Genomic DNA, 13,927 nt, shown 5'->3' with positions numbered 1-13,927 from the left:
AAGTGCTTCCTATTCAGTGCAGTTTTGTTGTGAAAGTGCCCGTGGTAAATACATACACACTGCTCCTGCTAGAATTCCTTTCGCCTTCCCGTACTCTGCCATTTCCCTGCCATTACTGTTTGTTAAACCTGTACTCGCTGCCAGTCAACACTGTGTTAGTCGCCCAAAGCCAGACGTGTGAACCTGCCACGGCCGACCATCCTGAGCCGCTGGTTGCTGGTGGGTTTGGCCGACTTCTAACACCTGCTTCCCAAGGAGCATTCAAACATCTCGGCGCTGTGTTAGCGAATCCCCTCGGCCATTCGAACGTTTTCCAATCGACTCTTTGTAGTTGTTTCCAGATACATGTTCCTTAACAAAAATTGGTTGGTTTTGCATTCTGAGCAACCCTTTAAAATTATGCCTCGCATTTTGCGAACAGTGTGTTTCTGTGTATATATGTATTTTTAGGCTTACATTCACTTCCAATGCACCACTACATTATAACTAGTTTTAAAATAAAGATTTGAATTATTAATGCAGTATTTTTTTGGGATCTTAATTGATTTAATTTTTAAACATATAAATCAGAGTGACAAATGTAAATTTTTCATACCCCTAACATTTCATTATTTAAGAGTATTTCTGTATTGCACATTTTTTACTGAACCCATGTATTAAATAAATCATGCTACAGAATAAAGTAGTCACAATAATGTTTTGTGTTTTGTCTGGGTTTTTTTTTACAGAATTATTGCTGAAAAAGAAGGTTATGTTATGTCCAAACGAAACTCTGATGGGAATTTTCATGCACATAAGTTGGCAGAGATCATAGTGGAAGTAACCGACAAAGCTGACGGAAAACATCTCCAGGTATGCAGAGCAGTTATTGTGTCGTAGATGTGTAATGATTAATTATACCGCAAAATTTTTGAGAGAAGTTTAAAAAAAATATATATTTCGTATAATCTTTAAACATCTTATATGTTTTATATAAGGTATAAAACGGTTAAGGTTTATTAAGGCGGAGAAGTTAGCAGGAAACTTCAAAATTGGTGTTATTGTAAAAAAATATTTTATTGCAAAGGATGTCCCCGTGGAATGATAATAAATTCACTAGTACAGTTTGGGAACACAATTCAAAGAAAATAGGTCTAATGCAATGATATCGACTGAGGCTAATTCGTTTAAATGGTGTGAACTTAAAACTCCAGGTTACAAATTTTAAGTGGCATTTTTGACAGAGTAACGTGTTTTTTGAGAACATTACGACTTAATAGTGTAGCAGTAATCATGTCAGTGTATCAAGTAGTGGTGTAGGATTCTCTTTTAAGTTCTTTAAATTAATGTGTGTTTTTATTTCTTCTTCCAGCTTCAATTTTTTATTACTATTGTGATTGTCATTCACAATTTAATATGATTTCTTTTTGTGAATACTGACCTCTAATTTAATTTGTAAAATTGTGACGGCTGAGCGTTCAGTGACGGCTGAGCGTTCAGTGACGGCTGAGCGTTCAGTGACGGCTGAGCGTTCAGTGACGGCTGAGCGTTCAGTGACGGCTGAGCGTTCAGTGACGGCTGAGCGTTCAGTGACGGCTGAGCGTTCAGTGACGGCTGAGCGTTCAGTGACGGCTGAGCGTTCAGTGACGGCTGAGCGTTCAGTGACGGCTGAGCGTTCAGTGACGGCTGAGCGTTCAGTGACGGCTGAGCGTTCACAGTGACGGCTGAGCGTTCATAGCCGACGGACGTGCGCGCGCGCTCCCCGGCTTTAATGTGCTATTATTTCTTCACTATCGTTAAGTTCGACTCATAATTGATTCATCGCTGCTTAATCTTTCCGACTTTCATGGGTTTTCATTACCCGATAATAATGATTCGATCATTGAATTAGTTCCAGACACGGTTACTAAAATGTTCAGATCGCCTACTAAAAAAGTGATTTCTAATTCGCCGGGAATATCTGAAAAAGCAAGTGAAAGTTCATCGAAGCAAAAATCTTCTAGTGAAGCTTGGACGGTAAAACTTCTGGATCCCACCATGGAAGACTTAATCTCTGCCGTGAAATCCCTCAGTATGAAATTTGACGAGTTAAAAAGCGAGAATATGGTGTTAAAAACCCTTCTTATTGACTCTCGTAGTGAAACTGCAGAGATAAAAAATGAACTGCAACAGATTAAACAGATCTTATCTTCTAAGACTGATTCTGTTAATTCATACAGTCAAGTAGTTAAAAAAGTCTCCTCAAACAAGAAACCTGCTTGTGTCGAGTCATCCGGTGTATCTGGCAACAGTGCGCGCACCAGTGACCCACTTACAACTCAGCGTGTCTCCAACGACGTCATCAGGAAAAACGGTAAACAGCTCGTCGACGAAGACGGCTTCACCGTAGTACAACATTCACGCAAGTCCATGAATAATGAAAACTCCGATAGAAAATTATCTAACACGGATCGTAAGAAAAATCCCTTGCAAATTGGCATCAGGAATGTTTCCACATTAAAAACAATTGCTAAACCTATTTACAAAAAAACAAAAGCTCTCTTTGTCACGCGTTTTGAGCCGTCTGTCACGGAACAAGAAGTCTTAGATTATATTTCCAACGAACTAAATCTCAAGCAAGTCAAAGTGGCCAAGCTCCGGACAAAGCATAATTCTTACGCCTCCTTCCATGTATCTGTTCTGGAAGAAGATTTTAGTAGAATTAATAATATTGTTTTTTGGCCCAGTGGCTGTTTAATCAGTCCTTTCTTTGGAAAACTGCATCAAGACCAAATTGTTAGTACTAATTCATCTCCTGAAGCTCTCGGTAATTCTACCCAATTACCTCCAAGTTCCTGCAGTACATCGTCACCTTTTATGCCAGCAACTTCTATGCCAGGGCCTGGAGGAGTGCTTCCTACTCACTTCCCAGTTAATGCCCAATCTTAATGAATGGGAAATTGCATATCAGAATGTTAGAGGACTTAGAACAAAATCAGTTGAATTCTTTGATAATCTTATTAATACTCAGTATGACATAATCTGTCTAACAGAAACTTGGTTCAACGAAAGATGTATCAATGCTCATTATTTCACCGATAATTATTCTATTTTTAGAACTGATAGGGATCCGCTACTCTCATCAATGGAACGTGGTGGCGGAGTGTTGATCGCAGTGAACAAACATAAATTCCCTTCTGTTCAGCTAATTCAATTATATGACTATCGTGGAGTAGAAGCCGTATGGATTAATATTAAAATTGCCTTTAATAAGTACTTAACATTGGGTAATATTTATCTTCCTCCAACTACATCACCTAATCTATTCACATTGTATTTTGAAGCTCTTGAACAAAAACTCGTTAATTCTCATGATAATGTGATTATCTTAGGTGACTTCAATGTACCTGGGATAGATTGGAAAGGAAATCACTATTTCAATATTGCCCGTGCACATGTCAGATCCAAGGCTCAGTGCCTGCTTGATTTCATATCTAATTTGGATTTATTTCAGCACAACCTAATACAATCTTCCAATAATCTTCTAGATCTTTGTATTTCTAATCTATCCCATTGTGTGGTTGAAAAAGCTGTTGAATCTCTGGTCAAAGAGGATATCTATCATCCTACCCTACTTATTAAACTACTTATTGAGGCGACCTCACACAATTTTACTCCAGATTCTATTTTCAGAAACTACAAAGCTGGTGATTACTTAAGCCTTTATAACTCTCTAAAAACCCACAATTGGGATGAATATTATAACACCACTGATGTAGATGCTCTTGTAGATCAACTTACATCTTGTATCTGTGATAAAATCAATACTCACATTCCATTATCCACACGTAAGGCCTCTAAACATCCTTATTGGTTCTCTGGTGAATTAATTCATGCCTTAAAATCTAAAAAACACTTTCATAAACTCTATAAAAGAAACAATAATACTCAGTATTACCTTCTTTTCTCTAAATATAGAGCAATAGTTAAAAATCTTATTAAGCGTGATAAAACTAATTGGAATCGTAGTATCAATAATAAGGTTAAGAATAACCCTAAAAAATTCTGGAGATATGTCAATGTTATGAAAAATGGTTATAGTGAATCCCATTCTCTTAATGTCAATGGTGATATCTGTAATGATCCTGGTATTCTTTCTAATGTCTTTGCTAAGTACTTTGCTAGTGTATATGTACCATCCACCAACCACCCTCGTATCATTGATCCCGATATTATTCACGATTCAATTCCTGTATCATTCTTATCAGAAAGCCAGGTCTTATGGGGAATTAAATCATTAAAACCAACTATGTCTACTGGTCCTGACGGTATACCAAATTTCATTATTAAAGGCTGCTCTTTTATTCTAATGCCTCTATTGTTGCATCTATTTAATACAAGTCTAAAATCACAAGTATTTCCCACTAAATGGAAAATAGCTAAGGTTATTCCCATACATAAAAAGGGTAGTAAACTCAGTGTATTTAATTATAGGCCTATATCATTATTAAATGGCTTTACTAAAATCTTTGAAAAAATAATATTTAAACATATTAACTTTCCAATAAACAACAGATTAGCTCCTAATCAGCATGGCTTTAGAAATAGTATGACAACTTCTACTAATCTTCTCTCATTTATTAATCCTATATACAATAAAGTTACAACAAGGGGGCAGGTTGATGCATGTTATTTTGATCTGGCTAAAGCCTTTGATACTGTCAATCACTCCATTTTACTAGCTAAACTTTCTAACTTCGGTCTCTGTAATAATTATATAACCTGGTTTACTAGTTACCTTAAAGATAGATGTTTCTTTGTTTCACTTAATAAAAAAACTTCTACTTTATATCATGCTACTTCTGGTGTGCCTCAAGGGGGTACTTTATCTCCCTTATTATTCAATATTTATATCAATGATATTTTTAAAGTTCTTCATCATACTACTGGTTTTCTGTTTGCTGATGATCTTAAAATATCTAGAGAAATTTCCTCCTTAAATGACTGTCTGCTTCTTCAATCTGATATTACTGAAATTGATAATTGGTGCAAAATGAATTTAGTTTCACTTAACAAAGATAAAACAAAAATTATTTCTTTCACAAGGAAAATTCATCCAGTTAAATATGATTATTTTCTTGACAACTCAAAAATTTCCAAATCTCTTAGTATAAAAGATCTTGGTGTTATTCTTGATTCCAAACTATTCTTTCATCAACATGTTAATTCTTTAGTATCCTTTTCCCGTAGAACCTTATATTTAATAAATTATATAACTTACTATGCATCTAATATTGAATCCATTCTTACTCTTTATTTGTCCTTAGTTAGAAGTAAACTCGAATATTGCTCAGTTATCTGGAACAGTATTAACACCACCGACAGTGACAAAATTGAATCCATACAAAATAAATTTTTCAAAATAATTAGTTCTAGACACCATCAATTACCCAAATTAGAATCTCTTTCAAATCGTCGCATCCATCTGGATGCCCTGTTTGTGTTTAAGTGCTATAGTTCAAAAATTAATTGCTTATACTTACTTGATAACTCTGGTATTCGAGTCCCGCAGTTCAAAAGCCGCCTTCGATCCCTATTATGTTCCTTACACAATAATAATGATTTAATTTACAGACTTATCTCAAATTTCAATAAATATGATAATTTTATTAAAAACTTCAAATTTTAATTTTTATGATTACCCTAATATTCTGAGTAATTTTATAATCCTGTTTATTCTTCCAATTTTAGATCAATTAGTTAAAATTATCTCAGTTGCTGTTTTGTTTTGTTTTGTTTGTTATTGTGTCGTCCTTTATTTTCCTGTGTAGGTTGTATTTATTCGCTTGTATGTTTCGTCTTTTATTATCCTGTTTATGTTGTATTTATTCGTTTGTATGTGTCGTGTTTGTATTACTTGTTCTGTGCACACCTCTAAAGCTTCGGCTGTTGGTGTGCATGTCACAAATTTTAATAAATAATAAATAAATAATAATTCAAATGGTACAATATGTGTTTTCCTCAGGCTTTGTCATTCACAAAGTAAAGGAACTCTTAGTGGGGCAAACAACACTTTCCTTATGTAATGGCTGTCAACTGACTGGAACTTTAATGACACTTACCAAATCGTTTCATAAAATATTTATATAATAAAAATAATTTTGTTCCTAGAATAAAAAAAACTTTAGATAAATTAGCATTTAGGCAAATAAGTAATAGTGTGAATTGCGAAAAATTATACTCAGGTTTTAATATTTGTATAGTCTTATATGTGTTGTCACATTTTTAGTTATGAACTATTTAAAAAACCATAAACTGCATACTGTAAATATTGTTATGCAAACAAATGTGTGATACTGATTAAATTTAGACTGTGTTTGCATAATACTTTCAGAAAATGTTAGCAGAAATAGAATTTTTATTTGCTTATGATGATTGGAAGAGTTGTTCTTGGTAAGGTGTCACAATATAGCATGCTGGGCGGGTAATTATTAATTTTATTTGTAACGTAACTAAGGCATCCAATCTCATTATTTTTATACATCAGCTGATATCCAAATTTCATAGATTAATATCTTTCATGTGTACACATTTTGTGGTATTCCTAAAGCCCTGTTTTGTCTCTACTTTTCAGTTGCCACTTAACTCACATAACATAGTTTGTTAAAATACTAAATGAAGTATGTACATGATTTGACAGCACGTCCATGCTGAAACCTGAAATGCAGGTTGTTTGACAATATGTAACAGGGTGTGCTGCTATCGCTCTCTGGTGGCGAGAGTTTCCGTCGCAACAGTCAAACTGGGAGTGAAGGCCGGATGACGTTCTCCTCCTTGAGTCCTGGTGATTATTTTCTTAGACCGATGCTGAAGGAGTATTCCTTCGAACCAGCTTCCAAAATGATTTCTGTTCGTGAAGGTGAAACAACAGAGGTGAAACTTATGTGAGTATTATTTAAAAAAAAAAAAAACACTAAAGTGGATCTTTTACATTTTAATTCCTTACCTTAGCAGGGTTTTAAAATAAACACCAAATTTAGCTTGTTGTTTACACACCTGCATATGTAGCTAGTACTGGTAAATTAAAAATCCCTAACTATTTTAGACACCTAACTGGATTTTTACTTAATTAATTTTATAATTTTTTTGTTTAAAATATATTTGTTTTTGTAATTTTAAATAAATATAAAATAAAATAAATAAATATAATGTGGGTACACAGACAGCAATTGGCAGTCACCACTAGCCAAGAGAACTTTAAACAAAACAACAAAGACACATTCTTCTCTTTGATTAGTAGTCTCGTTGTTGGTCCTTAACTGCTGGTTTTATTTTCTCTTCCCCTTCCTTCTTCGAAGACTGCATGTAAGAAGTGCGGAATGTGTGTGCATGAGGGAGATCTGAACCTGCAGTTAAATGTCACACTTCCATGTACCGGAATTCAAAACCATATTTATTCTAAACATGTTACATGTTTTTACAAAATTTTAGTTTCACCTACCTTTCACACATTCATTCGGCCATTCTTTTATGGCTGGCTTGTTAAGATTTTGAAGTGGTATATTCGCTTTAACAAAAGCATGAACTGTGTCCTCAGCTAAATTAGTTTTCTCATCTTTTGTTTTCTTGCCAACAGAGTTGTTTTCTTCTAAAGTAACTTGACAGTTAGTTCCAGAACCAGATGCTTGGCCTTAAGCGATACTCAAAATTCACAATGTTTTTTGCATGTGTGTTTTCTTTTCCAATCTACGAGCATGTTCAAAACTTGCACATCATAATGCCTTTTTCTTTATTGAACACGTAAAATCCTCTGTCTTCATAGTCTTTAGCTCTTTTGAAAACACAACTTTCTGCATTTTATGCAAGTATTAAAAGGCCATAAAAGTTTACGGAAAACGATCATAGATGTCGAAGAGATACACTTGGAACTTTGTTGGATACGCACTCGTCTAAATAAACTCGTAGAACATTTCGGTACCACTAATTTAATATTTGATATTTCATTTCATTGCCGTCTGCAATTTGTCCTAGAGTGGCTGAAGTTATGTCTTTTATCGCCATTCTTTACTCTGTGTGTGCTGCAGAAAAATAAAATAGTCAAGATGGCATCCTGCATGCAGCAGCTTTTTTTTCGCAGAAAAAAGTTAATTTCGCGCAAATATCGTTATTGCGTAAAATTTCATGAAACATTACAGGTTTTGCGCATCACAACAAATTTCGTTAAAAAGAAATGCAGTATATTAGCGTCTTATCGCTACTAAATAAGGTAATTTGTATTACAAATCATGTGCAAGTGATTTTTTTTTTAATTATGCAGTTTCGTCACTAACAAAATTTTACTACCTCTAAACATATTTTGTAAGATAGGATTGAATATCGTTAAAGTTTCAGCCCGTATCCGTTCGTTTTCTTATGTAAAGTTACGACAACAGAACCCACAGCTACATACCTTATGTGCTAACACTATTACTGCTATAATTTATTAGGTTGTTGATTTGAACTTTTCAAATGGGACTTTATTGCAATTAGTTTTAACTGATAGTTTTCGATATATTCACATATTATTATTTATGAACATTATATTTATTAGTTTTTTATGTTTGATGTGTTTAGTTTTTGAATACTTTTCATACTCTGCTCAGAAAGGTGAACCTGACTGTTAAGTGTGTGGTTGTTTTCTTGGGCCATAACTTTTTTATGTTGAAATGGCTATTTTTTTTTAAACTAGTATAGAATTTGTAGTGTGTGTTTCCTGTCAGCAGGATTGGAAATGTGTTTCAGTGGACGGCGTGTGGCGTACAGTGTGTTCGGCACAGTCACATCGCTGAGCGGCGAGCCGGAGAGAGGCGTGGTGGTGGAGGCGGTGGGCACCAACAACTGCTCGCTCTTCCAAGAAGAAAGCACCACGGAAACAAACGGACATTTCCGCATCCGAGGTTTAAAACCAAATGTATGAGCGTGAATATGTATATTTGCAGCATTTTTTCACCTTTTGACATAGTTCTTCCAAACTGCAGACTGATCCATTATTGTATTTAGGGTTTGAAAGCAAATCGATGTTTTAGCATAAAGGTATGTGCCAATGTACGAAAGTTTCAAGTCACGAAACTGCAGCTATGAAAGTTTTTACTGGTGTAGTTGCTAGCTTCTGCCAAATGCGCCCAACGTCTGTTTAGTATATTCTTGCGTTGTGCTCTTCAGTCATTGACATTCTGTTTTTGTTACTCATTTATCGTGATCCACCTACTAATTAAATTAATAATTTTTGGTACTAATAAAACTCTTTCGAAACACTGTTCTATTGAGGGTGGCATGCTAGACTGAATGAGACTACCACCATGCTATCACTCATTTTTATATTAATCTCTCATACATCTGCACTTCTGAGGGGTTATTTTAACAAGAACAATATTGCATGTTAAAATATTTAAGTTTCTATTTTTAAAAAGGAACTTTTTTCACAAGTAGTAAAATCTGGGCCCTGAAGTTTGCACCTAGATGAATGAGTCGAGATGTTGAGGCAAAATTTGTTGATAAATTTAATGTTATTTGTATCTTCGCAGTTTGCCCATCAGTTTTAACACTGTGTAAAAATAAAAATATTTAATTTACTTAACTTTTTTATATCAAACTATATATTAGGCTGAATACACTCTTTTTCTTATTATGTGAATTACATAACGTTTTATCTACTCTATCAATTTTTAAGTATCATTTTGACCACGTTTTCACTATCTTTTAAAATATTAGTTTTGTAACTAAACAAATCTTGTTTTCATATAAACTGTAAAAAATTGGATCTTAGCATGTTCCATGTCATTGAATTTGAACATTATTCTTACTTATGTTTTAATGTATGGCAAGCTAAAAAAGCTTGACTCGTCTCCCGTCTGTAGTAAACACTTAGGCCAGCTCGCACAATTGTGACTTCAGGCAAAGGAAAATGTTACTCTGTTTAACCTTCAAAGTTTTTACTTGGATTTTCCTTACATGGCTGTGTAAGCCAGCCTCAAAATTCCAACAGATTTTTAATTTCTTTTGATTTGTACAAATTTGTAGTGAATTCATGGGCTTTCTTTACCCCTACAGCTTTAAAATTTGATCCCTTTGCATTTTAATGCAACATATATTTTGTTTTGTCATTTATATGTATAATAAAAACTGGAATATGTGTATAGTTGCTTGAAAACCTGTTTAAAAATTAAAAATTTTAAATGACAAAATGAAAACCGACAGTAATGTTTTATCTCGGTACAAAAAATTCTCGCATGTTTGGCTGAAATTTGTGTTATAAATGTATCTTACAAAGGTGCTTCAATCTTTACTGGTAAAGCAGCAATATGTATTTTAAATGTGGAAGGAGAATAATGTGAGTCTTAAGAAGTACAGTCATGCTGATAAACTAATTTACAGTTATGATGAAACCATTTAAACATAATCGTGATATAGTAGTGTATTAGAAATTCTTCACTATATTCACATGATGCTGTAATTAACTTAAAATATGATGTGTGTAAAATCCAGTAAGTATTAGTGCTAACAGTATTTTTATTACAATACAACTATATAAGTGAAATGTTTAATTATTACTGCCTGTGTTTCAGTGTGCATATGTTGTCCGTATGAAGCAAGGACGAGAAGTAAATCAGCATGTGCAAAGAGTTACTCCAAAAAGTGTTACAGTCACTGTAAGTGTAAGTTTTGTTATGTTAACACTAGACCTGTGTGAATATCAGTTTTTTAGTTTGAATTGAATACAAATAGAAAATTATTCGCAGATACAAATATTTAATATGAATAGTACGAATGAGAAATAGAATCCCACTAAAAATATTTTTCTACATCATGTAATAACTGCTGGAAAATTAGACAAATAAGACTAAAGAGAAAGGTTGGTTACGTTAAGTCAGCTACAATAATTATAAGGAAAATGTTTTTTTTTCTTCTTTTTTTTTTTCCAGTTAACCTAACTTAACCTAACCTACTGTATCTAAACAACCTTTCATTTCAGGTCCTATTCGCCTTATTTTCTACAACCTGCTACACTAATATATTGAACCATAAAATATTCGCAAACTGCAAAATACTGTGAAATCCATTGCTATCTATTTTATGAAAAAAGTTAATTTTTTTAAATGCTTTATTTACAAATTGGTGATTGAATGAAATCATATTTTTTTTGTACACCCTAGTTAGTCACAAGTTTTCGTTGTTAACGACCGCCAGGTAAATTGTATTTTAACAATATTATAGAAACAATATTTCCTAATTTCATTTGGGATCTTAAACAATTTTTTTTTTTAAATATATTTTTCATTTTTGAGTAGCAGCATCTGTTTCATCATAGATGTGTACAGCAAGTAGGCTGCTACTGTATCACATGGTGTTAGTTTGATTGCGACTATCGATTTATAAGCTGTTGAAACTGTGACGATTGTGTACTTCTTTTAATGTCTATCTCAATGGAGAGAGTGTGTGTTTTGTGGTGTTGTAGTCCATGGTTGTTGACTTTGTATATTTTTTCCACACTTCTGGTGCGTGTGACAAAATGAATACAAATAATATTGTATTTCAAGTTTGAAATGACAAATATGCCGTGTTTTGAATTGTCCACGCGATATTTCCGTTACTGTTAGCAAATAATAGTGAAAAAAAACTTTGAATACTTTTTGCATGTTTAAAATGTTGCTTTTTGTTTATGTTTTTTATTATGAAGTCCCATTAAAACATAAAAAAAATGGTTGTTCATATTGCATAAATGACTTAACCTCAATAGTTAACATTGGTTTAAGACAAACTCACAAGGTATGCTATGTCTAATATTCGTTAGGAAAAAAATATTAATCATTTCGAAGTGTTTGTATTTGAGGTTAAATTGAATACGAATAGTTTATTATTTGTATTTATATTCAAAAATTTGAATATACGCACAGGCCTAGTTAATATAGTAACCTTTCTGTCAGTCTTAAGCACTCTTAGATTTACATACATTAACACTGGTCTGTGAAAAAAATTACTTATTTTCTATCACAAAACAAAAAAAAAAAAACATTCATGCTGAAAGATAATTCCCCCCTGAATTCAGATCTTATTTCAGAATTTTTTTACAACCTCAGTTCATGTGATAATAGTAGGGATGGGATTTTCGAATCTTGGATTCGTCGAATATACCGAATCCTATGGATTCGAGGATTCGTAGGATCCGAGGTGGGATTCGAGGTGGGTTTTTAAGAGTTTTATGTAGTAATTGAAAATTGTAGTGCTGGGCGAAGTTTGAAAATTTCGAACCGAACCGAACCCTTACGTTCGGTTCAGTTCGAAACCTCTTAAAATATATTCGAAAAACCGAACGTTCGTTTTAAAAAAATAAGTTTTTCTAATTTTCTAACCCCCATTTGAGACCATTCACAAAACAGCTCAACAAAATTCTATTACTTGTAATATTCCGACTTTTATCGCATAATCGTAGCCTCAACAGTTTTAAGCGCAGAGAAAATAAAAAAATAATTATTAATCGTCGCATAACTCGCATAGCATTTTTTCATATAGGCGCGCTTTGTTTTTGTTTACTTTAGAGAATTTTGTATGCATTTGTCGTAATACGTAATATAAACTATCGTACAAATGCCAAAGGTATTGTATATTATACCTTTAACTATAGTGCGTGTACGAGAATTGTTGTAAAATCACCAAAGATTGCGTACCCCATACGTTAAACTAAAGCGCATGTACGAGAAATCTCGTATTTCGGAAAAACTAACGTGATCAAGTTAACACAAGACAAATGCGGTAGGAAATGATTACGTAAATTACGTATTTTAAATTACTGGGATGTATTTATTTTCTTTGGCCTTTTTGGTTATAACAGTCAGGTAATGAAAGTATTAATTTAATATTGTGTATTAAAAGTACTGGTCCAGTAAATTTTACAGTACAGTACTAAGTTGACTAGCGTAGTCGCGGCAGTCATCATTATTTCTCGTGTTTTCTTTTTTCCGCAAATTTCTATAACCACACTTTTTACGTTACGTTTACAATATTATTGTTCTTGAGGTGATTTGCGATGAGCAGGCTAACGTCGTTTAAGTTTTCCAAATGGAGAAAAGTTAATGACGACCCGGATGACCCAGAACCACCCCAAAAAAAAGTCTAAAGTTTCTTCTGACGAGCAGCATTCTTTCAAGAAAACAGCAACTGCAGTCAGCGGGTTTTGTAATGTAGATAGGTAACTTAATTCACATTCGCCTTTTTTTTTGATGTCCTATTAAAAAGTTTTACTTATTAAAAATGTTAGGTTATGTCTACCACAAAATATGTTATGTGGCCTTATGCTGAATGTTCGTCATCTTTATAATATTTTTTTTTAAATGAAGCTTAGTGTACACTGAAAAAGGAAGATAGTCTTTTTGAAATTTAGATGTAACTTCATGAATTAAAAGTTGGTATATATATAAGCTAAGCTATATAATGTTTTAATTTTACATATGGCTATAGAACCTCTCTTTCTCACCACTCAGTAAAAGACCAAAATGCTGGAACTTCTTCATGAATTAAAAGTTGGTGTGTGTGTGATATATATATATATATATATATATATATATATATATATATATATATATATATATATATATATATATATATATATATATATATATTGGTTTTAATTTTACATATGGCTGGAGAACCTTTCTTTCTCACCACTCAGTTAAAGACCAAAATGCTGGTCATTGGTTCATTTTAATTCAAAACAATTATTTCTGTATGAGGTTCGGTTCGGCTCGGTTCGAAACCAGAGAACTGAGGTTCGTCCAGCACTTATTTTATAATTTTATAAATACACATGTGATTTTTTTTAATACATAGGCCTATGTAATTTTTTAAAATAAATGTGTGATTTTTTTTAATAACATGTGGTGAAGTTTAGTGTGGGACTGGGATTCGAGATTCGATGTTTTAAAATAAATGTGTG

General features: G+C 33.2%; 1 protein-coding gene across 1 annotated transcript in view; it reads left to right on the top strand.

The window, feature by feature from the left end:
- Window positions 1-13,927, top strand: part of LOC134529021 (BOS complex subunit NOMO3) — a 55,073-nt gene that overhangs the window by 24,636 nt on the left and 16,510 nt on the right. Inside the window, exons 12-15 of the mRNA XM_063362698.1 lie at window positions 729-852; window positions 6,709-6,902; window positions 8,740-8,908; window positions 10,563-10,646. Coding sequence (XP_063218768.1) covers window positions 729-852; window positions 6,709-6,902; window positions 8,740-8,908; window positions 10,563-10,646 — 571 coding nt within the window. The remainder of the gene's footprint in view (window positions 1-728; window positions 853-6,708; window positions 6,903-8,739; window positions 8,909-10,562; window positions 10,647-13,927) is intronic.

This window comes from Bacillus rossius, chromosome 2 (assembly GCF_032445375.1).
Source record: "Bacillus rossius redtenbacheri isolate Brsri chromosome 2, Brsri_v3, whole genome shotgun sequence".
NCBI classification, from domain to species: domain Eukaryota; kingdom Metazoa; phylum Arthropoda; class Insecta; order Phasmatodea; family Bacillidae; genus Bacillus; species Bacillus rossius.
This window is presented reverse-complemented; position numbering and strand designations above follow the sequence as displayed.